The sequence below is a fragment of the Tetrao urogallus genome, assembly GCF_951394365.1.
Source record: "Tetrao urogallus genome assembly, chromosome: 10".
In the NCBI taxonomy this organism is placed as follows: Eukaryota; Metazoa; Chordata; class Aves; order Galliformes; family Phasianidae; genus Tetrao; species Tetrao urogallus.
This window is the reverse complement of record NC_136823.1, coordinates 11,866,991-11,892,236: the sequence shown is the minus strand read 5'-3', so window position 1 is coordinate 11,892,236 and position 25,246 is coordinate 11,866,991. Positions and strand designations below refer to the sequence as shown.

Sequence of the window (25,246 nt, the reverse complement as noted above, 5' to 3'; positions counted from 1 at the left end):
TTCAGTGCCTTCCTCAGGCTGGCAGGGTTGTTCCTGTGCAGCAGCAGACCTGCAGGCAGCCAAGGCACAGTAAGGATAAGAAGCTGTACACAGCCTTTGGCTAGAAAGGCTAGACTGTGCTATTGGAACATGGGGCTGCTTGCAAGCACTGCTTAACCTTGCTCCTGCAGCAAGGTACTCCCACTCCTGTGCACAGCACAGACCTTTCTTCTACCCATCTTTCCCTCCCCCTCCTCAGTTATCACTGCTAGGTCAGACACAGCGTTTGTCCAGCAATAAATGTATTCAGCCCTAATGTTAGGACTTGGCACAAGGCAGGACAGCAGCCCTTGAGGCTCAGGAGCTCTCTGCCAGCACAGAGCTCCCCTTCAATAAACAGCTTTGAGGGAACAGATTGGTGCCTGGCTTTATGGGTGCCTCAGTCCCTTGTGCTTCCTTCCTTTGTGGGCACTGAGGAGGAGGAGCCCCACAGTCAGATTCAGATGGACCCCAACTCCCAGTCTCTGACCAACAAGCAGCCCAGTGCCTGGCCTGGGAGGAAGTACCCTGTTCTGCCCCTTGTAGCACTGCTGTTTGTCACTCCGTGGCAACAGTCCTCGGTGGCTCAGATCTGGCTGAGAGGAGGGAGGTGCAGAGTTGCCAGGGCAGTATGGAACATGTCCCTCACTGCTCCCAGCAGCTGGAGGCGTGCAAACATCTGGTCAAAGAGGTGAGGGAATGGCTCCTGCAAGGAGAAAGGCGGTGAGGTGGCAGTTCTATTTCTTGACCTTATTGTTTCTGCCCTCCTTCATATCCTGTTGTTGCAAAGCTGGCATCTTACCAGAATCCAGGAGCAGCCCCCCAATAAATGGCCTGGAACATTTGACTCACCCCAAGAATGTGAACCCGGTTGTAGTAGGAGCTGAAATCCATGCTGAGCTGGATCAGGAACTTGCACACCTGCAACACAGACAGCTTGGGCTGATGCTGCATGGTCTGGCCAGTCTGGGGCCATCCTACACAGCAGGAATAGCAGCGAGGGCATTACCATCCCTTCCCAGGAACGCCCCTCAGCACTCTGCAGAAGAGCAGCCCTGCTCTGGGCTAGCACTGTTGGTGCTACAGGTGCTTTGGCACACAGCACTTACTGCCTCTGTGTTGGCTGTGACCCGGAGCCCCTTGCTGGGTGGGGGCAGCTGTGCTGCTTGCTGCAAGACTTCTGGGAAGGGCAAGAGGTAGTTGAAGAGGAGGAGCCATTCACCCTGTGAAAGGATCAAGCCTGTCAGAGAGGGCCAGAAGCATCCATCCACCAGAGCCAAGGGCACACTGCTTTCCACAGACCCTGTCCCTCAGCACTCACTTCTTCCCGGAGGCAGGAGAAGTTCAGTTCTGATGCTGGTGGCAGAGGTGGGTATGTGCCTGCAAAAGTGGTGAGACTGTGGTTGCAGCCAGGGAAGCCTTTGTGACTGCAGGTACGAGGAACAGCTGTTAGAGGTGGAAGACAGGCAGGGCCAGTGCTCACCTCGCTCTACAGCCCGCTGGTATGTGTCAAAGAGCGTGGCCAGCCGGGCACAGTTGTACATCACAAAGGCACCACTCTTGGTTCCCTTTGTAGAAATGCTGCTGTCCTCCAGGTCCAGGGTGATCTGAAGGCAGAGACAACTTGCAGTCCAGGCTGCTTGGCCCAGGGCCATTCCTGGTGCATCCCTGTGTCTCCTGCTGGGGGAGCAGTACCTTCCCATCAGGTGAAGTGTGGCCACCAGCATGCTGAGCACCGTGCCCTGCTGGGGCTGACAGGCACAGCCTACCAGGATATCAGCCCAGACACTGTATGTGATTTACCCTGAGAAAAACCACTCCCAGACTGGGCTTGGTGTAGCCGAAGTCCATTCAGTGCCTCCTCACACCCAGTGCTACTTGTCCCTCTGCTCCCACTGATCTCCCAACCATGCCATGATCCACAACTCCCTGAGCAGTACTGCTTGCCTGCCTCCCACTACGCTGCAGCTCTGGGCTGTTCTACCTGGCTCCGGTGGGCAGTGCTCAGCATCTCAAACCTGATGGCAGCCACCGTCAGGATATCAATAACCTCAGTCCAGGCCTCGTCTGCAGAGAGAACACAGGATGGAGGAAGCTGTGTGGTACCGTGTGCCTGCCATTTCCAAAGCCCCAGGTAGGAAAACCCATTGCAGTGAGGGGGCTCTGCTGAAGCTGGTGTATGGGCACCTCCCCAGCCCCGACCTCCCCCCTCCACAGCCTGCAGAGCAAACCCTCACCTTGTGCAAGCTCCCCATATTTCATGACAGAGGCTTCATACATCTGGCGTTTCCTGAGCCTGGGAGGAACACACAGTCACTGCTAAGCAGGCTGCATGGGGCATCATTCCTTCTACAACAGAAAGCTGGCCAACCAAGGGCACACAAATCCTGCCTGGAGCAGGACAGAGACAGCAACACTGCTGCTGGCAGTAATGAAGAAGCATTGTTGAAGTCCTCTAGAAAAAGCCCCAAGGTTTAGAGAAGCAGAAGAGAGAGACACACTAGCACTGCTGCCTGTAGGGCCAAACAGAGCACAGGCAAGACATGCAGCATGGCATGGCAAGGCAGGCTCCTTGCTCAGTACCAACTTACTGAAAGTAATGGTCTGCACTGATGGGGGATAAAGGGTTTGTCACCTTCACTGGTCCACAGACAAGGTGCTTCTGAAAGAGAGGAAGTGCTAGGTGAAAGAAGCTCCTTTGTAATGTAGTGCAGGAAGAACTGTGCCTACAGAGCTACCAGGAAACTGTTCACATCCTGGGAATGGGTACCACAGGAAAAGAGGAACCCAGAGTTAGAGGCTGCTAAAACAGCACTGCATTAGTTAAAGACTGTCGTTTTCTAGCTGTGTCCTGCAGTTTTCTCCTATCCCTCCTTCTTTAATGCTAAAATCCCAAGGAAATTGGATGCCAAAGGAAAGGGAAGACTCATAAAGGCACAAGGCTGGGCCTCAGCATTCACTACAGGTGCTAAAGATGGGCTGACGCATGAACCACAGTGCAGAGTGTAGGAGTTCCTCACCTGCAAATCCATGCTGGCTCCTGGATCCAAAATCCTCCATAACAGATCCATTTGCTGCTGCTGGAATTCCTCCTCGCAGCTCACTATGTGCACCACACTGCAGCAGCTCCCCTGGCACCCTGCCTGCAGCACAGCACAGCAACAAGTTCCAACACTGACAGGAGAGAGAGAAAGCAGCAGGCGGCACCAGGGGGTCACTCACCATGCCCTGCAGCACAGCTTGCTGCAGTTCAGCCAGGGACTGCAGTTTCTCCTCTGTCACTGAAAGAAGGGAGGGCACTCAGTGGGACAAGGGGCTTATTCCATACCATATGGATCTGTCCCCAGGCTGCCTCCATTTATGGCTCAAACCAGAGGAGAAGGAGGAAGCAATTTGCTTCTGTCCCTTACTCTCCGTAAAAACAACGGGGAACAAAGAACCCGGCCCACTTGCAGCCTTTCTCCCCTGCTATCATCAGCAATACTCCATGTGTGACTCACCAAGGAGGACTCCCAGGTTGGGGTCATAGCCTTCCAGGCCATGCTGCTCCACATAGCTCTTCAGGTGTACTTTACAAATGATGTCCTCTGGCGGCGAGGCCACACCTGACCCCCTTTCAGAATGTGTGGCATAGTGGCACTGGCTGAGAGATTGCTTCAAGGCTGACAGAGTCTCAGGGCTGGCTGTGCTGCTGGAAGGCCATTCCACACGGAGCTGCTGCAGGACCTCCCGGCTCCGCTTGTCGGTGACAGCAGGCACCAGGAACGTGCTGAGCCTGCGGGAGTGTGAGATGTGGGCACGGGCCGGGGAGCGCGGGCCGGGCAGGAGGCGAGGGCAGGGCGCTCACCCTTGGGCACGCAGCAGCTGGGCCAAGTGGTCAGCGAGCAGCACGGGGCGCAGGCGGCGGGGCGTCAGGCCTCCGGGGCACCGCAGGGCCGGACAGTGCAGCACCACCGCCGCCTGCGGGCCGGGTAGGGGGGCGGGACCAGGGCCGGGCTGGGGGCCCAGCAAACGCCGGAAGGCCTCGCAGCGCCGCAGCCGCACCTCCAGCCCCGCCGCCGTTTGCCGGCAGCCGCGCACCGCCAGCACCCCCGGGCCGCCCAGCGCCGTCACGGCCGCGACGACATCGGAGGGCACCTACGAGTTGGAGCGGTGGTCAGCACACCGCCCGGCCCCGCCCCCCCGCCGCGGCCTGCTGCCGGCCTACCGACCTGCCCCCCGGCGAAGGCGGCCCCGAGCGCAGCCCGCGGCGCCAGGAAGTCGCGGTGCCGCAGGTTGCGGGCGCTGCTCTCCTTCACCCAGAGAGACGCGGGCCGCCCCAGCGCCACGTTCAGCGCCCGGAGCGTCGCCGCCAGCCCCGGCCGCTCCTCGCCCGTCTCCATAGCAGCCCGGTCGCCGCTTCCGGTGAGAGGGAAGAGGTGACGTCACCGACGCGTCGCCCACGTGGGTGCGGCCGGAGGAGCGCAGCCGCCATGTTGAGCGCGGCGCGCGGCGCCCCCGGGCCGCCATCTTGGGCGCGGGCGGCCATCTTGGAGGAGCCGCCATGCTGGGTGTGGCGAGCGAGGGGCCGCCCGTGTCTGAGCGGGGGGTGGGCGCACGTGCCGGCTACAGCCGCGCTCCGCGAGGCGCTCCGTGCCGCGTCACCGAGCCGGTGTCACCGCTGCACCGTCACGGCGGAGCGTCGTGTCGATGTCGTCGTACCCTGGGCCGCCCTCGGCCCAGAGCCGTGCTGTGCCCTCAGGGAAACACGGCAGCGCATCCCGGGGCCGCGCCGTGCCCGACGCTCAGCCCGAGCCGCGGGGCGACGCGAGGGCGAAGCGCGGCCCGGCAGCGCCGCCCCACTGCTGCGGCACGGCGGGGATGGCGGGGCCGGGACGGGACGGGGGCGCGGCGCACGTGGCTGCCCGGGGGAAGCCGCGCCTCGTGAGCGGCTGTGGCCGGGCCCCGTGGCGCAGGGCGATGGCGGCCGTTGGATCGCGGTGTCCCGCTGCGTTGCTCCGGGCTCAGTCTCACTTCCCTCCCGCCGGGGCCGCGTGCCACCCCGCAGGGCCCACAGGGCTGTTTTGCTGGTATCCAGGAAGCACCCAAGCCCCTTTGGCGGCGCGTGTCCCCCCTCCTTCCCTCCCTGCGGGGGGGCCGTTCTGCCCGCAGGCCCAAACCGGTTCCTCCAGGGCTCACGTTCCTCTGTTTCCCTCGTTGCGGGCGCCCTCGGGGACCTGGCGGCTCCTCATTGCTTTCCAAGGGGCTGAGAGCCAGAGTGCTGTGTGGATGGAGCCCCGGGCAGTCCCCGAGGTGGGGTGCTCCCTGCACCACCCACAGCCAAGAGGTGATCTGAGAACTGCTGCTCACACAGACCAACTGCTGACTGTCCGCAGGGCAGGAGCCACCGGGGACCCCTGCCCGGGAGGTTGCAGCCCTCAGAGCCATTTGCTGGGGCTGGCAAAGCTGGGTTGGGGCTGGCTCCCTCACTGTGGCCCAGCACGTGGTTGCACTGTCCCTGCCTGGCTCCTTGAAGCAGGGGCAGAGGGCTCCTGGAACAGCCCAGGGGGACTCGGAAGTGCAGAAAGAGCTTAGGACAGACACGACATCCCCGATGGCTCTCTGGCTGCGTGCTCAGCGGGAGTGATCGTGTCATTCCAAAGCTGTCTCTCTCCAAGGGCCGGATCCTGCTCTCCCGCTGCCCATCAGCACTGGGCTGCATGGGCGGGTGGTGGCACACAGCTGGTGCAGCATTCTGTGGCCCAGTGCGGGCAGCCACATCCCCGCAGCCAGCCAGGGCCCCTCAGACAGGCGGCTCATCCCCAGGAAGCAAGCTGCTGTCTTTAGGAGCATGAGAACATGGGGAACCCCCGGCTGTGGTGCGTGGGGCTGAGCCACGATGCTGCCTGCTGTGCCCCATCGCGCAGGGCCCGGAGCAGCGGCTCCGTTCCAGTGCACGGCAGCGGCGGCTGAGGCGGAGGCACGGGTAACGAAATCCCAGGGCAGCTGGGCGCAGCGGGGACAGCTGCTTTTGGGATTCCGTTGCCCGTGCCGGCGCTGCAGAGGGACGGACGCAGGGGCCGTTGCTGCCCACCTACAGGACGAGGGAGAGAGGGCGACTTACCCGGGTGCCGTGGGGAGGGCCGTGAGGAAATGGCTCCCAGCAAAGCCCCGGTGGGGCTATGGCGTGTGGTGCCACCGGAGCAGCCCCGGAAACCCGAGCTGGCCCCGAGGGAGGACACCTGCGCTGGGGGTGCCGGAGATGGGCACGGCGCAGCCCCCGCTGCTGCCCGCTCTGTGTCACCGCTCAGCGCAGAGCGCCCGGGGAATCGAAACCGTGCGCTGCCAAGCGGGGAATCCCACCCGGGGTGCGTGAGGCCCCGCGGCAGAGCGGCTCGGTGACCGACAGCGGCACAGCTCGTGGCACCTGCCCGGGGCTGGCACAGTGTGGGTGTCCCTCCGAGTCACCCAATGCCCCCGTCCCCCGCTCAGCCCAAACAGAGGAGGGAACCGTGGAGCCCGCGGCAGTGCGCGGTCAGCGCCGCGGGGGCGATGCGGGGTTCCCCCAGCCCACGCGTGGGCACGGCTCTGCTCGCACGGCTGCAGCCCGGCGGCACTGCCCCGTTCCTGCGATCCCGCGGCCCCGTGGCGAAGCGCCGCGGATTTTCGGCCGCCCACGAGGGACCACCGCGGGGCCGCCCCGACGCCGCTCACCTCCGCACGGCGGCACCCGCAGCTCCGGCGCGGCCGCTCCGTGGTGTCCCCGGCGGCGCGGGGCTCGGGGACCCCCGGACGGAGCGGGACTCCGCGTCCACCCCTTCGCGGCGGTGCCGCCCGCTTCCCCTTCCCGACGCTGCCGGTTTCGCTTTTGCTCCGCAGCCGGGGCCAAAGCCCGCCCCGGGCGGACCCAGCACCGGCGGAGCCTCCCGCCGCTCCGGGAACCCCCCGCAGCCCGGCGCGGGGCAGACCCCGCGGGACCCCGACCCACGCCGCGGTGCGGGGCCGCGCCGCCCGCCGAGCCCTCCGCGTGCGCCCTCCGCGTCCCTCCACCCTGGCTCGGGGCGCACCGAGCGCGCCCCGCAGGTGCCGGTCGCATCGGATGGAGCGGGGCACGGTCCCGCCGCCCTCGCGCCGCCTCCGCGAGCTCCCCGCGGCCCCGAACCCGCGCGTGGAGCCGGGGTGCGTCGGCAGCATCGGCGGCGGCCGCGAGGGGGCGCCCTGCAGGGCTGCGCGACGCTTCCGGGAGCGGCGGAGCCATGGCGGCGGCGGCGCTGCGGCGGTTGGGCCGTGCGGTTCCCCGGGTCATCACAGGGTGCGGGGTGGTGCGGGCCGTGGGGCTCCGTGGGCGGGGTGGCCCCGGCACGGGCACACCGGGCTGAGCCGCCCGTCCCGTAGGGCGCCGCGCCGTGGGCACCGCCTGACGCCGTCGGACGACGAGATGTACCAGCGGACGCGGGTGACGGTGCTGCAGCCCGAGAGCCCCAACACCGCCTTCATCGAGGGCTACAGCAGCCGCGGGTTCAGCATCAGCGGCACCGTGGTGGTCGGCCCCTGTGCCGTGCTGCCCCGCGCCATCCTCCAGTGGAACGTGAGTGCGGGAGCGGGCAGGGATGGGTTGGGGGCCCGGCCGCCCCGCTGAGCGCCGCGCTGTGCTTGCAGGTCGGATCACACCGAGACATCTCGCTGCAGAGCCTGTCGCTGTTCCGCCTGCTGGAGCCGAGAATAGGTACGGCACGACACGGGGCGGAGATGGGGATGGGACCCCCGCTCGGGGCTCCCTCCGGGCACCGCGGCAGCGCAGCAGCCTGCCTGCCTCTGTGCTACCTCTGCGCCTCGTTGCAGAGATCCTGGTTCTGGGCACGGGGGACAGAGTAGAGCAGCTCCATCCCGACGTGCTGAAGCAGATGCGGCTGTGCGGGATCGCCGTGGAGGTGCAGGACACGGTGAGGAGGGGTCCCGCCCCGTGGCCGCCGTCCCTCTCCACGCAGTGACCCGTTGCACCGTCCCTCTCCTTTCGCAGCCCAACGCGTGTGCCACCTTCAACTTCCTGACAAGCGAGAAGCGCCTGACAGCCGCCGGCCTCATCCCCCCGCGGGGCACCTTGACGGAGCTCCCGGCGCTGCCCTTTGCGACGGACTGAGTGCCTCTGTCCTCTCCCACCGGCAACCCCCGGGCTGCCCCACACCGAGCGCCGGGCGGAGAAACGCTGCAGGATGGGCAGTCGGAGCCCAGCTGGTGGCTGAGTGCTGCCTCTCGGCTGTGGAGCACTGTACGGCCGTGCTTGGGGGCTGCACAAGGAGAATACACATAAATAAGAAGTACAAAGCAATTACGGAGTGGTTAACGCTCAGCAAAGGTGGGCTGTGATGAGCTATTAGGCTTGGTGTGCTCACCACCCTGCAGAGCTGGCCAGGGGCTGTGGATCGAGGGCAGCAGCTCCTTGGGTTAGGTGCGAGGTGTCAGGGCTGCCTCCTGGCAGCAGCACCTCACCTGCCCCGAGCTCTGCTCTGGGGTTTGTGGCTCCCTGCTGAGACCTGAGCTGCTGCAGGACACTGTGGTGCTTGCCCTCTTCCCTGCAGGTGAATGGGTGCTTGGCTGCCATGTAATTCCAGGTTCTGGTTTTAGCATATGCAAATCTAATTCGACATGACCGTGCTACAGAGGTGTGCTTTCAGGCAGCGTTAGCAACAGAAGCGCTGTTGTTCACTACACACCTATATGCAGGAGCAGTGCTCATCTTTAGCTGGGGGCAGGGTGTTGATCTAGGTGTAAAATACCTCCAGCACCCAGTGCTGTGCTGCAAGCTATCCTGACCAGGCAAGGGTTGTTTATGTGGGCAGTCATGCAGAAAAGCAAACTTCTGCAGCATTCATAAGCCCACAAGCTGTTGTTTGATTGTGAGCCCGTGTTTGAGTTCATTGTCCACGTGCCTTCCAGGAAACAAGTGGCTCGTTATGCCCCTGTAAGCACTCCAGTGCCGCAGGCTCCCATGGCAGCCTCCAGCCTGGGCTGCTGCTTGGGGTGCAGGCAGAGTGCCTGCAGGTGGGAGGTGTTCTGGGATGTTTAGGGGAGGCCACAGAGAGGAGAAATACTGCGTTGTGGAGAACACCAAGCATGCAAACACAGGGCAGCTCAGTGTGCTTGCTCAGGTGCATGCCTGTCTGCATACATGTGCACGAGCACCTACATGTTTGTCGCTGCACCAGCAAGCTGCTGCCTGGCTGCTAGCTCTGGCAGCTCCTCACAGTGGCCGATGGTGATGCACATTTGTTTTTCCTGCCCAGGGGCCACTCATTTTCTGCTCGAGCCAGATTGGTTTGCTCACACGAGCTACCTCAGCCATAAAGCACTCACTGAAGGGGCTGTCCCTTCCCCACTTTCCCTGACACACCGGCCCTTTTGGGGCCATCACAGCTCCCCTGGCGGCCGTGTAACATGGTGTAAGATCCAGCACCTCAGTAGAACGCTCCTGGAGCTGTGATAGGCCCCAGGACTTCCAAACACTATTTTTTTTTTAATTAAAAAAAAAAAAAAAAAAAAAAAAGCAAAACAAAACATTTCTGCACTCTGCTCCCTTCCTCTGTCTTCACCTCTTCTGCTCAGCCCCCGTTCCTGCACTCTTGAAAACATGCAGGCAGAGGACAGCAGCAAAAGATGAGAGTAAGAGGGCAGGACAGAGGGAAGGGCTGACTGGACACACCAACTACACATCTTTTCCTCTTTTATTGTAAAACACAGCCAACACATACGAGGCTTCAGGCACCAGCCCAGGAGCACGGTTCCTGGGTGGCTCGTGGACCCTCGAAGGTAGGGATAAAGCAGCCAACAGATACAGGGAGCTCCAGGCAGCCCACAGAGAAATGGCACTTCTGCAGCAAGAGCAGCTCCCATCGGGGGTAGCGTGAGGCCAAGTGGCACAACGACAGACACAGAGGGGCCTCTTTCAGAAGAGACGTTTCTCATACCTGCGAGGACAAAAGCAAAACAGCCCTTTTACTGACGCATCTGACCACGGAAAGGGGCCACAAAGCAGCTAGGAGCAGCTGCCAGCCAGGAGCACTTACGAATGGAGGCCGTGAACCCCTCCTTCCACCTGGGCAGATGTTGTCCTCTTCTCAAACTTCAGCTCTCCCGAGTACATCATGGCTCTGAGGAGGAAGGACAGGAAGTCACGTGCCAGCCAGAGCCCAGGGCAGAGTGCTCTGACGAGTTCAGCCAGAGCAGCTGGGATGAGGCAGGCAGCGATTCCTTCAGCTGCGCTCCTCAGAGCCAGGTAACCCCACGATGCTTCAGGCCCAGCCAACAAGTTCATGAGAAGCCACGCTCCTGCACCTCTGGAGCTGGCAGATGTACCACCCAGTGCCTAATGGAGACAAGGGCTACAGCAAGGCAGCAGTTTGTGCACAGCCTGCCCAGAGACCCAAAAGGGCAGCACCGTGGCCTAACCCAAGCACAGGTGCAGGTGAGCACTCACCGGACTTGGGTCAGGCTCTTGGCACCAATATCCTGACAGGAATGCTGGATCCCAGCAATCAGGTATGGAATGAACTTGTGGATAGAGCCTTTGTCCTGCACTGCGCCAGAGACCCCCTGGGCCACTTTGATTTTGTCTGTCTCGCTGCATGGGAGCAGAAACAAGAAAATCTGTGAATTAGAGATCCCAAGAACTTGATCTGCTGCCCCAAAGCACCATCTCTTACCTGAAATACCGGTTCTGGCTACCCAAGTTCTTGTCCATGGCATCTAGTGAGCCCATGCCACGGTATTTCTTCAGCCTAATTCCATCCGAGAAGAAGTACTCGCCTGGGGCCTCCGTGGTGGCAGCCAGGAGAGAGCCCATCATCACTAGTGCAAGAGATCACCAAGGGCAGCAGGTCAGCAGCAGGAAGGCTGTGGCTGCCAAAATCCTCAGTGACAGCACGCAGCTCCTAAACCGTGCTGGTCCCTTGTGCTCACAGCCTCCTGCTCTTGTGCCAAGTCTGATGCCATATGGAGCCTCCCGTGGCACCCCGTGCACAACTCAGCTGCTCTGCGCTCTGCTCACCTGTGGAAGCACCGAGTGCGAGGGCCTTGGCGATGTGTCCAACTGTCTGAATCCCTCCGTCTGCAATCACCGGGACACCAAACCTCCTGGCATATTCGGACACCTTGTACACAGCCGTGGCCTGGGGGCGGCCGCATGCCAGCACTACAGGTGGGGAGAGAGCAGGAAGAGCGTCAGCTCCCACACAGCACCGCTTCCCCACCCCAGCAGGCCCTGTAGGCTTCCAGCACACACATGCCCCAGTACTCAGGAACCCACAAATCCCTGGGGGCTCCTTCCCTGGGCCGAGTTCCAAAGGAGCACACGTCTGGGAGATACCTGCTGGGACATCCTCGCGGCCCTCAGCTCTGCAGGCTGGGGATGATCTTGGGACTGGGCCCTTTGATGGAACGCCTGGGCTGAGCCAATGCTCGAGGCTCATAGAGGATGGACAGGGAGCTTGGGAAGGAAGCGGAGTGGACTGCAAATGCTCCTCTCTTGAGCATCCCTAGCATGGGCCATGTCCCACCGCTCGCCCCTTTCTAGCAGTGCCAGACCCCTTCTCTGTATACCCAGCAGCTGCCCACTGTGCCTCCTGCATGCAGAGGCAGCTGGCTGGAAGACAGTCAATATGCGTAGCTATGTATAGATATATTGTTAGATATACACACGCCTGCACACACACACACACACACACACACAAACATGCAGCGGAAAAGGAAGTGGGCAGGATGATCAGATGGCTCACAGGAAATAATTTCTGTTCCTGCCCTGCAATGCAGCCAGAATTCTGTCACTTTTAGCTGCCCCACAGGAGGGAAGTTATTAGCTCCAGATTTACCTGCACTTCCCAGTTGCTAGCAGTTAGAGGCTTCCCACTGAGCTTGGAAGGCTTGAAGGAAGATCAGCACAGGGCATGTCTTGTAACACATTTGTCAGGCATGCAAGTATGCCAATAAGCTTCTTTCACCAAGACTTCCCCACAATTAACCGGAAGCCTTTTCGCCAATCACAGTTAGTCTGATACAGCAGATAAGATTATGGACATGCAGGATTAGTACTTCAGAGTGCAAACTCCAGGTGTGGTTTAGCCTGCTGGCAGCAGCACTGGCAGCACACCTCCCTGGCAGATCTGCCAAGGCCGAGAGGCTGTGATCGCTCTGTTCCCAGGGCTCAGCAGCAGCTGCTGAGAGAGGGAAGCCAGGTAGAGGTCATGAAAGAACTGATTTGAACGGAACAAAACTCTGCATTAAGCTAGGGCTCAGCCAGCCAGGGAGGTCTGCCAGGTCCAACATGAACGCCGTTAGTCTTAAAGAGGTGGTCTCACTTGGTAGCACGCCGCTAAAGGCCACGTTGAGGCTGCAAGGGAAGAGCTCAATGGAGAGAAGCAAGTCACTTGGGAGGGCCTAAAGCCTGACACCTACAGGATCGTGCCAGGAAAAAGGGCCTGCAAAAACTTCCCACCAGCAACCAGAGACCAGCCCTTTAAGGAACCACTTGGCTCGGGGCTCCTGGGAGCATCACGCCGTTCCCAATGTCCCAGAGCCCAGCACCACAGATTCCAAGTGTAAGGCTTCCAAAGCAGGGTTCAGAGCACACACACACCAAGTAGTCAGGGTGAGGGTTTGTCTTTTTAGTGTTTCTGCAAAAGGTGGCCCTAAAAGATCAACCGCTAGAGAAAACCTTCCAGGATCTTCAACAGAAACCTCTTTCCCATCGAGGTGTTTCAAAACAGAAAGGGCAAAAACCAAGGGTTACCATGGCTGTCTGCTCAATCCAATAGTATCAGAGAAGTACAGAGCCAAGCTGCACCCTGTGCTGGGCAGGAGTGAGCCCCTTCTCTCCCCACAAGAATCAGGCATTCGTGGGGAGAGATGTGCTTCTGGTACACAGCTGTAACACGCTGTTACGTCCCTTTGTAACCTGGGGGAGTCAGCTTCAAGTCAAGCTCAGCCAGTGCATAACTTCCCCACAGCCGAGCCCAGATTTGGAGCAGGACTGAGGACTGCTCAGGGATCATCTCCCAGGGTTGGACTACCAGGTGCTTGCCTGGCTAGGGATCCAGCCAGGAAGCTCAGCCAGGCTCCTGAACTGGCTTTTGGCCTGAATGCCCCTTGTTTTTGACAGTTCAGACCCTGCTTTAGGAATTCAGAAAGGCTTCTCCGCTTCAATTTCAGATTCGAAACCAGTATCCAAAGCCACAAAACCCCAAGTGCATCTACAGCTAAATTATTCTCAAACAAGCAGTAGGGCCATGTGCAGCCAAATAAGGGTCCTGCTTCAAGACACATAATTAGGGTTGGGAACAGGGCAAGTGACTTACTATAGGTGCCCGTGACAGTAGAAGGGCATTTGGGGCTGTGGGACTTTAGGTCTGGAGGGATCTTTGGAGCAGCTAAACAAAAACAAACACATATATTTTAGAGACAGAAGAACAGCAGCAGAACAAAGGACCCCAGCAGTGACCTGCTACTAGGCAGAGCATACGGTGTGGGACAGAGCTGACCTTGCAAATCCTGCCTACTCTGAGCCAAGCCACAAGCCAGTTCCAAGCCAGCCAGGCTGGCTGTGCACAGTGCGTGCTCACCCTACCCCAGCAGTCATCCAGGAAGGTAAACCCATCAATCCCCAGAACCATAGTTCTTGCCATAACAGGGCCAAAAGCCTGGGGAGCTGTGCTTGAAGAGCTCAGCAACCCTGTCTGCTGCACAAAGTGGCATGTTCTAGCTCTGCTCTGCTCCTTCCCCCAAGCCAGCACCCGACCCGACCTCCTGCAGCACCCCCAGAGACATTCACCACGCTGCAGAGCAGTGTGCCTTGCTCAGTTCTCTGCCTTGGGGCAGAGCAGGACACGCACATCTCAGTTCCGCTCCTGCTGTGGGAGCATCAGCCCAATGCTGGCTGTGAGGCACAGAATCCCCGCAGCCACAGCTCCCCAGCAGGCAAAGCAAAGACAGTCCAGGTCCAGGGCAGCTCAGATGTTCCACACTGGAACTGGCAGAGCACTAACACAACATCTCCATCTGTCTGCCATCTCCCACGGCAAGGACTGAGGAGCAGAGCAGAGAGGCTGTGCTCGCAGGCTGCAGTGCCACAGTGCCGCAAAACCCCCTCTGCACCTCATCTGTCAAAATCAGAACATGAGGACTGAGCCTGGCCACAAAGCAGGCGTTAGGGACGCTCCCTCTGCGCCTCTTAGCTAAGGGTGACGCTGCCTCTGCCCAGCACAAGCTCCCTCTAACTGCAGAGACAACAGCCAGAAACCTTTCTTCAGCCTGGAAATTGCAGAAAGGCACGGAGCCCAGCAGACCAGAACTCAACCACCACACACACTAGTGCCAGAGGGAAAGGGAGCACGGGCAGCCTGGTGCATTAACCCACTGTCACTGCTGCTTCTGTCAGCACGGAACAAAGAGCAGGGAAGCCCCTCTCGCCGCAGGGCTGCCTGCCAAGCCCACCCTGCCCCACGCCAGTGGCTCCCTTGGGCAAAGCCGCGCGTGCCACACCTGCTCTACTCAGTCTCAGTCAGTACTGGGAAATGCCTTTGCTGCTGCTGCAACCTCAAAGGTTTGACCCCAGTGATGAGATGTCCTGGGCAAAGGAGGTGGAAGACTGCTTGCTGTGAGACACAGCTGTTACGATGGGAGAAGTTTGTCCCGGCTGCACTGCTTTTAGCAGAGTACCTCTACTGACCAGATGTCTTCAGTCTATTTGGGAGACAGCTGATCTCTCTCACCTTCCTGCGTGATGCAGATGGAGCCACTGCCCATCCCGACTCTCAGGGCATCGACCCCTGCGTCAATGAGGTTCTTGGCCTGAGCAGCGGTCACAACTGTGGGGAGCAGAAACTGGTTTGAAAAGAGAGAAGCAGATTTGTGCATGATGCTGCTCTGCCCTGGTGCTTGCCTCTGTGGCTGCAAACTTCCCCTACCCAGAGCTCCAGCTGGACACTTATGCCAGAGCCACCTGCCCACTGCTACCTGCAAAAGCAGGAGTTAAGGGTCCCAGCCATGCTCAGTAGATGAGATGACATTGGTTCACCAGGTCGTCACACCCACGGGCCGAGGTAGCAGAGGACACTACGTAATGCCAAACACTCTCTGGGCCACACCGAGCAGTGAGGGCAGAGCACAGGTTAAGAGCAGCACCAATAACACTCTAACCAGGTAACGACAGGGACTGCTGTACTTTGCAATCAAAAGGCAGAGAAAGTCCCCACTGGACTGTCACATAAAGCAATATTCATTATTATTAACCAAAAATTTGTGTGCAAAAGAGAATAATGTGTAATGGGCTACCAAGTACTGCAGTGCACTGCGCTGCAGAACAAAGGTTTCAGAAATACCTGCAACAGTGGCAGCAGCAGGATACTGCTCAGCACCTGCGGAGTGCTGCTGCTCTGTTCCACAAGTCAGAGGAAACCATTAAGTTCAAACATTTACCAACAGGTTCACTTCACATTGCTCTCAGACATGGGATTTAAATATTGGCTAGTCCTGTGTAGGGCCAGGAGTTGGATCTGATGATCCTTGCAGGTCCCTTCTAACTCAGACTATTCTATGATTCCATGATTTCATTCACACTCTTGCAGCTCCCTCTATGTCTAAGGGAGCAAACATACTTTAGAAACAAGAACTCTTCAATACATGCCTACCATTTCCTCCAATAACTTGTAGGCTGGGGTATTTCTCCTTAATATATTTAATCATATTGATCTGGAAGATGGAGTTCCCCTGAGAGGAATCCTGCAACAAGAAGAAAAACAATTTCAACTGGAATTTCTGTAAAAGATTGTAAGTACAGCTCTGGAAGAAACTCAGATCTTCGCTCTGCTAACAGAGATCTCTGAGAACTTGCTAAGTAGGCAGAATAACACCCAAACTGTGCACAGAACCAGAGCAGTAACGTACCTCCCTGTGCAAGGCAGTTTATCATAAAGACATCAGTAATATCCTTCCCACTTCAATCCCACAGCTCCCCTACTTATCACCAGTAGGCAACAAGCAGCACATCTGCTGCACATAAGAACCAGCTGCTCTACCAACAGGACACGGTTTGCCTTGTCTCAGACTGCAGGTGAAACAGAAAGGCAGGAGGCATGCATCTCTCTCTATTATGCAGCAGAACAGCCCAAATACCAGATGTCAACCACCTCACGATCAGGCCATGCTGACCGTCAGTGATCCAGGCACCTGGCAGTGCTGGTTAAACATTTCCAGCTGCAGCACAGCTCAGCCATGCCCTCAGAGCACAGCAGACTTGCAGGCTAACAATCGATGAGAAAAAAACCTGGAAACACCAGCACTGACCATTGTGCCTGAAAGCTGTAAGAGCAGAGGTGGAGCACCTTGGCAGTATCTGCCATGCTGCTGTTCCACTGCCAGGGGATCTTCAGATCAGATCTCACCCACCCCAGTCTCTCCAGCCTGCAGCAGCTCACCAGCACAACTGCATCCACACCAGCCTGCACAAGGAGGTCCAGCCGGTACTTGTCGTCTTCGTGTGTCCCGATAGCAGCACCACACAGCAGCTGCTTCTTGGAGTCCTTAGAAGCCAGAGGGTAGTCGCGGTTCTTCTTGAGATCGGTGCGGGCAATTATTGCCACCAGCTCGTCATCCTCGTTAACAATTGGCAGCTTGCCTTGAGAGAAACAGAGAACATTCCTGCAGACAGACAGCAGCCTGAAGCCACGTGGCAGGGCAGCAGCAGAAGGCCCTGGTACAAGGTGCTGACCCAGAGCTGCATTATCAAACCTGTCTTGGCTTACAACAGATACTCCCTGCTTCCTGGCAATGTGGCTAGCACAACCAATGATAAGGCAAATATCCAAAGTATGTAAGCAGGCTGCTCAGTATCAACTTCCCTCCTTCCTCCTCCTCTCTGGTGCCCGGGTGCAGGAACACCCATTAACAGGGTGATCATGGCCATCAGCATTATCAAAGCCCAGCTGCTGGGCTGCCAGGATGCACTGATACCCGCAGTGGCAGTGGGATCACATCTATAAAATCAAGCAGCAGCACACCCTAAGTGGGCCAGAACTGCAGCTGGATAGCAAACCCCACTGTTTCCTTCCCAGGGGCCAGGGATATTTTCCACCATCAGCTGCTTCCTCAGAGGAACAAGTGGTTCATGTTCTTTTAAGTACAGTCTGAGTCTGGATTACAACTACTGAACTTGACCTGATCTGCAGAGGGTCGAAACGATGAAAAATCTGTATAACAGAGAATTCTAGGAGTTCAAGTCAAACTATCAAACCCTAAAGGAGCTGAACTGGTTGCCAAAACACAAAGGCTAGGATACAAAACAGAAGAGGTGTGGCAGGACAGCCAGGCACTCTCCTGGTTGCCAAGAATCCCCCAGCTTCAAACAGATCTGGGATGAACACACGTGAACTCCCCACCCTGGCACAGGGCTCAGGGCACTCTCCCTGCTGTCCTCTCCTTGTGGCACGTGGCCTTTCCATGGTCCACCCACTCACAGATGATCTGCTCACATTCCCCCCCTGCTCCTCCCAGACCTGCGCTCCCACCGCTCTGCTGCATCACAGACATTCACATGTACCTTTTTTACTTCTTTGCAGAATTTCATTTGCTTCTTTCAACATGACACCATCTGGGGCCACTACCAGATCCTCCCGCTTTGTCATGATCTGGTGGGAGGGAGAAGACAGAAAGTCATCAGAACTCCTTCGCACGGATCTGAAAATACTGAGCCCTTCTGCCCACGTTAAATGCTCCACAGCGCAGTGGGAGTGCTCTGCAGACAAAGGATCCCACAGCACAGCAACACACCTCCAGCAACACCCAGGAACAGCCTCCAATGCTCCCCATGTGAGCAGCAGCCAGATGGGATCTGTCACTCAGCCCCCAAACCCATCGGTGCAGTGAATACAAGAGTTGGCAGAGGGCCTCAGCAAGCCAAGGGAGAGCACCTGCAAGCAACAACTCTCAGGTGACCCTCAATAAGATGTCACCCAAACCAACAGCCTCCTCTTTAAGGGCACAGGCAAATAAGGGCTGGAGATGCTTCCAGAACTGCTTGCTGCTCTGGCAGAAATGCTGTGCCCAGCCCTGCGTGCAGCCAGCAGCCCCAGCACACAGCTCTGCGAGGGCTCTGCTCAGAATAGCGAGCTGCTGGGAAGGTCGCTGGGGCAAAGGAGTCACTCGAATCCAAACAAACACGTTCACCCACACTCACTATGACAAACAAACATCAAAACACAGCAGCAGAAAAGCAAGGGGCAACGGGCACAGCTGGAACGCAGGCATATTTGATGTGGGACATGGAAAACAGCTTTCACCGTGACTGTGGCCAAACACCAGAAGAGCAGCTGAGAAGCAGTCAGACCTCCGTCCCTTGGAGACAGACAGCCCCGAGCAACCTGCAGCAGCTGAACAACAAGCAGAGGGCTGGGGAGACCACCCGGCCCCTTCCCACCCCAGTGATCCCAAAGTTCACATGTGATGTTCTCACAAACGGTTACTCGGGAAGGCCAGGTAAAGCTGAAAAGGAAGACTGAACCTCGAGGAAGGTCAATTAGTTGCATGCGAAAGAAATGATAAAATACTTTAGCTATTCGTACCATAAGAACAGACATTTTGCATCAGGGAAGATATTCACCCTGCCTACATTCACCTAAAATCCTGTCTCTGACAAAATTCACCTCTCAGAAAAAGCCCGAAACATCACAGAAGCATCCTGTGGGACCCACAAGAGACCACTGTGTTTATCTGATAGCAACAAATGGGCTGGCAAGACCACTGCTGGGCTGCAAACATGGCAAGATCTAGGAGATCATTCATTGCCTTCACCAACAGCAGTGAGCTTCCAACTGCACAGTGCTCAATGAGCCACACAAAGCATAAGCAGAGGTTCTCTTCAGGTTCTTCTGAATGAGTCAGCATTGCATCAAAGGGCCAGGCACGCTTTTAGAGCCTGCTCCTGTTGCAGGACTCTTGCTACGGGTATTTATAGGAGATTTAAAAGCTAACAAGGATGAGCATGTGACAACAAGTTTGTTCACCGAGAGCTAATAATAGTCCTGAGCCAGGAGCAGCGGATGGCCCCGAGGCACCGCTGGTGTAACCCACCGTGGTGTACAGTTACACAGCTCAAGTGACACAAACAGCCAACCTAACAGGAATCAACACCAGCATTGCAGAGAATGTGCTCCTGCAAGAAGGGAGTCTGAGAGTGCAGCGTTATAAAAGGCAACTTATTCATCTTCATGCTCAGAGTGTTATTCTAAAAAAGTGAGTAGTCAAGATGAGGCGTGAAGAGAAAGGCAGACCAGGAAAGGAAGGCTGGCAGGCTTGCTGGGCACAGTTGTTGCAACCCCAGCCCACACCAGAATGGGACAGCAGCAGCAAGCAAGAACACTGGGAACTCCTGCACCAACGGAAAGCACCAGCTGCAGAGAGGATGGTTTCCACAATACAGAGGAAGTAAATGGAGGAGATGCTCAGCCCTAGACAAGACTGACTTGGCAGAACTAACACAGAGCCTGCTACCTCCTTCTGACACAGCCTCTCACAGCCAAGCTCTGATCCCTCCCCTTTGCACAAGGGCTTCCTAGCATAACACATCTAGCAGGTGCTCACCTCGCCCAGGGGCAAGTCGTGCTCTGACTCCTTTAGGAAGTCGATGTCTCGAGATGAGATGATGCCAACCAGCTTGCCCCCCATCTTCCCGTTGTCTGTAATGGGAATCCCACAGAATCCATGACGAGCTTTGGCTTCAAACACATCTCGCACTCTGTCGTTGGGGCTCAGCACTACAGGGTCTGTGATGAATCCTTGCTCGTATTTCTGAAAAGAGAGAGGCTCAGCAGATAGGCTGAGCAACACCTGGCAGACAGTGTCCAGGCACAAAGGTCTGCAGCCTCCCAGCCTGGCCAGATGCTCATCACCAGGATGCAAAACAGCACTAAAGCTCACTTACACATTAGATTTGAAGGAGTTCCCAGCCCGACCTCCTGGTTGAAATTAAGGGCAACATCCCCACCCACATTTTAAAACCCACACTGAGCTCGACATAATGTACAACAAAAGCAGGAGGTTTGTGCAGGCAACCACACCAACACCACCCCTCTGAAAAGAGCCAGCACACACTGCAATCTCATCTTGCAGCTGCAGCTCCTCTCCCAGCTCTCCAGCAGGCTGGAAGGGCTCCAGACCTAAACCATCCTACAGGTCTGTATGGCCACGTGCAAGGTGCTGCAATGCGTCGGGGCAACCCTTGTTCCACCACCCGCCCCAAACACTCTGCTGCTCACCTTCACCTTCCGCACCTCGTTGGCCTGGAACTCAGGGGTGCAGTTATGGTGGATGAAGCCGATTCCCCCTGTGAGCTGAAGACACAGGGGCAGATGAGAGCTGCGGGTGAAGGGGCATGGCCCTTCCCTAGGGGACCGACGGATGGATGCAGAGAGGACCCTCCCTAGGGGACTGACGGATGCAGAGAGGCCCTTCCTTATGGGACCGATAGGAGGATGCGCAGCGCTGCCTGGGGCACAGCAGCCTGGGGATGAGCACAGGATCGGCCCCTCCCCGCTGCTCTAGAGGGCGACGGGGCGAAGCAGATTGCTCGCAGGAGCTCCAGAGGGCTCTCCAGGTGCCCGAGAGGCCCACGCCATGCTGCCCCCAGCATCCCCCGGGGCGGCGGCGCGGCGCAGTGCGGGCAGGGCGGGCACTCACCGCCATAGCGATGGCCATGCCGGCCTCGGTCACCGTGTCCATGGGCGAGGAGACGAGCGGAGTCTTCAGGGTGATCCGCTTGGTCAGCGCCGAGGTCAGGTCCTGCGTGCCGGGAGAGCGGCGGTGAGCGGCGCGGGCCCCCCCGGCCCCCATCCCGCCCCCCGGCACTCACCACCTGGTCCGCCGTGAAGTCGATATACCCGGGCAGGATGAGAAAATCGCTGCGGGAACGAAAAGGAGAGGCCTCAGCTCCGGGCCCGACGCCCGCCCCGCGCCCCCCGCCTCGCGGCCCCGCTCCCTCACTTGTAGGTGAGCCCATCCCCGCAGCTGAAGAGTTGCTGCGCCGTCAGCCCGTCGTCGGGCACGTAGCCGGTGCCGCCGCTGATGAGGTAGTCCGCCATGCCGCCCCGCGCCGCCCGCTCCGCCCCACCCGCACACGCGGCCCTACGGCGGCCGGCGGGGATCGCGCGGCGCCGCCTCCACCGCAGCGAGAGCGCGGCCTGCCCGGCGTGACGTCACGTCATGTGACGTAACGCCGCATGCCGTGACGTAACGCGGCGCGGGAAGCCGAGCCGCCCGGCTCGCCCCGCCTGAAGCGGTCACTGCTGAGCACCGACGGGAGTCCGCCGAGCCCGCAGCGCTGCTCCCAGGGGCACGGCGTTATCTGCTCCGCTGGTCCCGTAACCGCAGGCGCCGGGCCAGAGGGAGAGCGGCTCGTGAGCCGTCCATTAGAGGAGGGCTTGGAGCTGCTCGGAGCGCTGGAGCTCCTCTGCTCTGAAGGCAGGCTGAGGGAGCTGGGCTTCTGCAGCCGGGAGAAGAGAAGGCTGTGGAGAGACCTCATTGTGGCCTTCCAGCACCCGAAGGGAGCTTACAAGCGGGAGGGGGACCGGCTTCTTACAGGGACACAGAGTGACAGGACGGTGGGGAATGGCTTTAAAATAGAAGAGGGGAGATTCAGGTTAGCTGTTAGGGAGAAATTCTGTATCAGAGGGCGGTGAGGCAGTGACCCAGAGCTGTGGGCGCCCATCCCTGGAGGTGCTCAAGGCCATGGGGCCCTGGGCAGCCTGAGCTGGTGGTGAGGGCAGCCAGCCCATGGCACGGGGTGGGAGCTCTGTGGTCTTTAGAGCCCCTCCAACCTGAGCCATTCTGTGATTCTGATTTTAAATAAAGGATGGTGCTAGCAAAGGTTTACTAAGCCTACCTAGGAGGCACCCGCTGATCTCAAGTGCTCCACTACAGCACAGGCACAGCCGTAAGTAGGTTAAGTCAGCCTCACGTTCCAAAAGAAATGCCAGGCAAAGATGAATGGTTCTCAAAGAGACTACGACAAAGGCTGCAGGGAAAAACATTTTATTTCCAAGCAGATTACAAAGAGCAGAGAATATAAGAGTAAAATTAAATTAAAAAAATAGTTGAGTGCATCTCTTTAAAATGATTTGTAGTGTGAGTTACTCACGGGGCAAAGCTACTGGAGAGTTCTGAAGGTCACTTTGCAGGATGCCAATCACATGTGCTGTTTAGATCAGGGTCAACATGGGAGGGACAGACAATACGTATTTTGCATATAGGCTGCACACTCATTATCAAGCAAGGCTCTGGGCTGCAACTGGACCCTGCCTTTCCGAGACATCCTCTCCACCTTGTTCTCTCCTGCAGCTCCCTCTTGAGATCTAGACACAGTTTATTGCTGCTGTAAGTGGATTCAATCTGCCTCCCCATCCCGATGAGCTCAAACAAGAACAGAGAAGCAGGCAAACTCGCTGCCATGCACGAGGTTGTAGAGGGCATAAAGTGGCCGCAGTACTGAGAGCTGAGCTTCAGCCACACAACATAAGGGGAGCGACAGGGAACACAGCAATCGCTGCACAGATTGGAGGCAGCATGTCTGTGAAACTTCTGGAAGAAAATTTAAGATGCTTGTTAGGGTAGGAAGATGCTCAACTTAGCACTGCCAGCAGTTGAGGAGGGTTGTTTCCTATGCATTGGCACGAGTGAGACAGAACAGGCTGAAACAGCTGGATAAGGTCCGTTCCCTGTAGTACTTGAGAGGAGCAGCTCCAGCAAGAAGATGGGAAGAAAAGTCCCATATAGGGTGGAAGACAGTTTATATCCCTCTTTAACAGTGATTTAAGAGCCCAAACACTAATTGCAAGTAAGTCACTATTAAAACTGGATGACAATGCAGTTCGGTTAGACTGTGCAGAGTCCATTAGCATCTAGCAGCACTCAGACCAGCAAGAAGATGAGCAACTGCAGTATCAGGAAGGCCTCCACTCCACCTGTGCTCAGAGAGCTCATTTCTGCCATTTCTGAAGCTGTTCTTATCACTGTGTGGGAGGCCTGAAGATGGCCTAAGTAGCCCTGATGCAGCAGAGAAAAAGACTTCATTTCTGCCCTAAGAGCAACAGTGCAGAAGTGGATTCTTACTTAGGTATCAGATTAAGTCTTTTTCATCGGCCCAAAGCAGGATCTACTTCAGACCTTGCCTGGTGTCGGAAACTAAGGAGATCTCTGAAGCAGCCATCAGCCAAGTGCCATTTTAGGCCACTCTTAGACCGTTCCTTTCACTCACCACTTGAGGCAAAGAACCTCTCTCTAGTCTGCTCTCTGCCGTTTCAGCCATTACCACTTAAATGAAATACTTGAAGTCTTGAAAGTAAATGAAAATCTAATGCTGCCACAGACAAGTGTGTAAGAGAGGCTACAGTGTTCTGTAAGAAAGCAACGCTATTAGTGTCAAGAGGTAGGACAATACACGAGTCTAATGTCAGTGTGAGGTGCCTTACAATAGTCAGTCATACTCTGCCTTCTACAGTTCCTTTCATATCGGAGAGACAAGATGGGCATGATTCAAAACCAACAAGGCAGGGTCTTCTAGCTTGACTTCCTCAGCTTTAGTTATTTAAAGATCGATGCATTTTCAGCCTGTCTCAAACAAGGCATAGGGCATGGAGAGTTCTCATTTAATATATACACGCATACAAGAGCTAGCAATTTGGCACTCTCAGAGCCTAGGTGGAATGCCCTTGAAGCAGCAAACAAGCTGGTTATAGGAAAGTGTTAAAAAGCTATTTTACATGTTTGACTGGGAACATCTCCCACAACTCGGATAGCAACCCCAAGCCACAGCACTCTCCCATGCTACTCTGTGCACGTCTTCCTATGAGCCCCTAAAAGGGAGCAGATCCTGTTCTTTACTATCAAAGAACGTAGTATTTATATTCTAGAAATACTGTACCTTTTAAACTAGCTCCAGAGAGCCAGACTAGAAGCCAGGCCCAGAAAAATAATCCTTAAGTCACAGTATATCGATTGTCTCTAAAAATAGGGAATGAATTAACACGGTGGACATTCTGATGGGATGGTACAGAACAGTACAGCAGCCCACTTCCCAGTCAGCAAGTTCATCTCATGTATGTCCAAACAATGAGAAGGTAATGGAAACACTTCAGTCTGTCAGAACACAGCCAATCACGAGGAGATCTCCAGAGCTAAGTATAGGCCAAGTTCCTCCACTCTTAGGCTGTATAGCCCAAGACCAAGGAGAACTCTTCTCTTACAAAGACTTTACATCACCATCCTGTGAAGGGCAGTAAGGAGAACACACTGTCTAGTTTTTTTAGGTAATGTGGAATTTTGTTTCTCCTGAAACTTCAGCTGAATATTTTGTTCAGCCCTAACTTGAAATTGCCCTAATACTCTTTTAAGTTATTCCAGCTTCTGGCAATTTTTAGAGTAAGGTGACTTCCAAAGCCACTTAATGGAGTGGCTCGTACACTTAGCACCTGGCAGATGACTTGAATACCCACTGCATTTCTGATGGAGATGGAGAAAGCAGCAGGCTCACATGAGTGCAGGCATGCTGGAGCTAGTTTCACATGCAGTATTGCAGAGCACACACTGGGACTGGAGCACAAGCAGTCAGTCTGCAGTTCTCTCACATCACTGTGTCTCTCTTCTGAACATAGGGCAAGCTGCCCAGAAGAATGGGAAGCCTGCTCTGTGCAAGCCTGTGCAGCATCCTGAACAACCACCACACCCAACTGTTTGAAACAGTGGGAGCTGGTCCCTCACCACATCCTTAAATGCTTAAGTTAGGGCCAGTAACAACAGTATGGTAAAGGGATTATAGGCTTCTGATGGCTGAAATGGCACTAGCAGTCCTGACAGCTGCCCTGCCAGGAGGCAGCTGCTGGCTCCCAAGGGCTGAATTCCACTGAAGGTGTAGCTGTCAACATGGCACACCACCCAGACACCATCTTCTCAACTTACCCACCGGGATGTGGACACCAACCCAATGTTATTTTCCCCTTGCATAACTCTGAGGTGGGAAACTAAGCTATAAGTCTATGTTAGAGTGCAGGTATCAGTAATAACAGTGAGTTGCTACCTCACCTCTCTGCGCTTACTTAAGCACAGAGTCCTATACAGGGAACAAACTAATCATACCACCAATCCAAGCACATCTGCTTTCTCTGAACACTGTCAACATGAAGCATCAGAGGCTTGAAGTCTTGCTAGGCCCACACAC

The 25,246-nt window shown here is 56.9% G+C and overlaps 2 protein-coding genes across 5 annotated transcripts; both read right to left on the bottom strand.

Annotated features, from left to right (window-relative positions):
- Positions 1–604: 604 nt before the first annotated feature.
- DALRD3 (DALR anticodon binding domain containing 3) lies at positions 605–4,415 on the bottom strand (the record flags this gene model as incomplete). Its single annotated transcript, XM_079540472.1, has 13 exons — positions 4,230–4,415; positions 3,866–4,155; positions 3,519–3,793; positions 3,241–3,299; positions 3,039–3,161; positions 2,610–2,680; positions 2,256–2,314; positions 2,003–2,085; positions 1,502–1,625; positions 1,340–1,398; positions 1,128–1,241; positions 871–939; positions 605–724 (listed from the first exon to the last, which is right to left on the bottom strand). The coding sequence occupies exons 1-13, from the start codon at positions 4,398–4,400 to the stop codon at positions 605–607; spliced, it is 1,617 nt and encodes a 538-aa protein (XP_079396598.1). The 5' UTR covers positions 4,401–4,415.
- Positions 4,416–9,940: 5,525 nt separating this feature from the next.
- Positions 9,941–21,116, bottom strand: IMPDH2 (inosine monophosphate dehydrogenase 2; the record flags this gene model as incomplete). 4 transcript variants are annotated; one of them, XM_079540337.1, is made up of 15 exons in its annotated part: positions 9,941–9,962; positions 10,062–10,145; positions 10,472–10,615; positions 10,698–10,842; positions 11,042–11,185; positions 13,344–13,415; positions 14,757–14,852; positions 15,675–15,765; positions 16,461–16,660; positions 17,582–17,669; positions 19,621–19,827; positions 20,295–20,369; positions 20,716–20,817; positions 20,888–20,936; positions 21,019–21,116. In XM_079540337.1, the coding sequence occupies 15 exons, from the start codon at positions 21,114–21,116 to the stop codon at positions 9,941–9,943; spliced, it is 1,617 nt and encodes a 538-aa protein (XP_079396463.1). The 4 variants fall into 4 exon arrangements, with proteins under 4 accessions (XP_079396463.1, XP_079396464.1, XP_079396465.1 ...); XM_079540338.1 differs by lacking the exon at positions 13,344–13,415; XM_079540339.1 differs by lacking the exon at positions 20,295–20,369.
- Between the last annotated feature and the right edge of the window lie 4,130 nt (positions 21,117–25,246).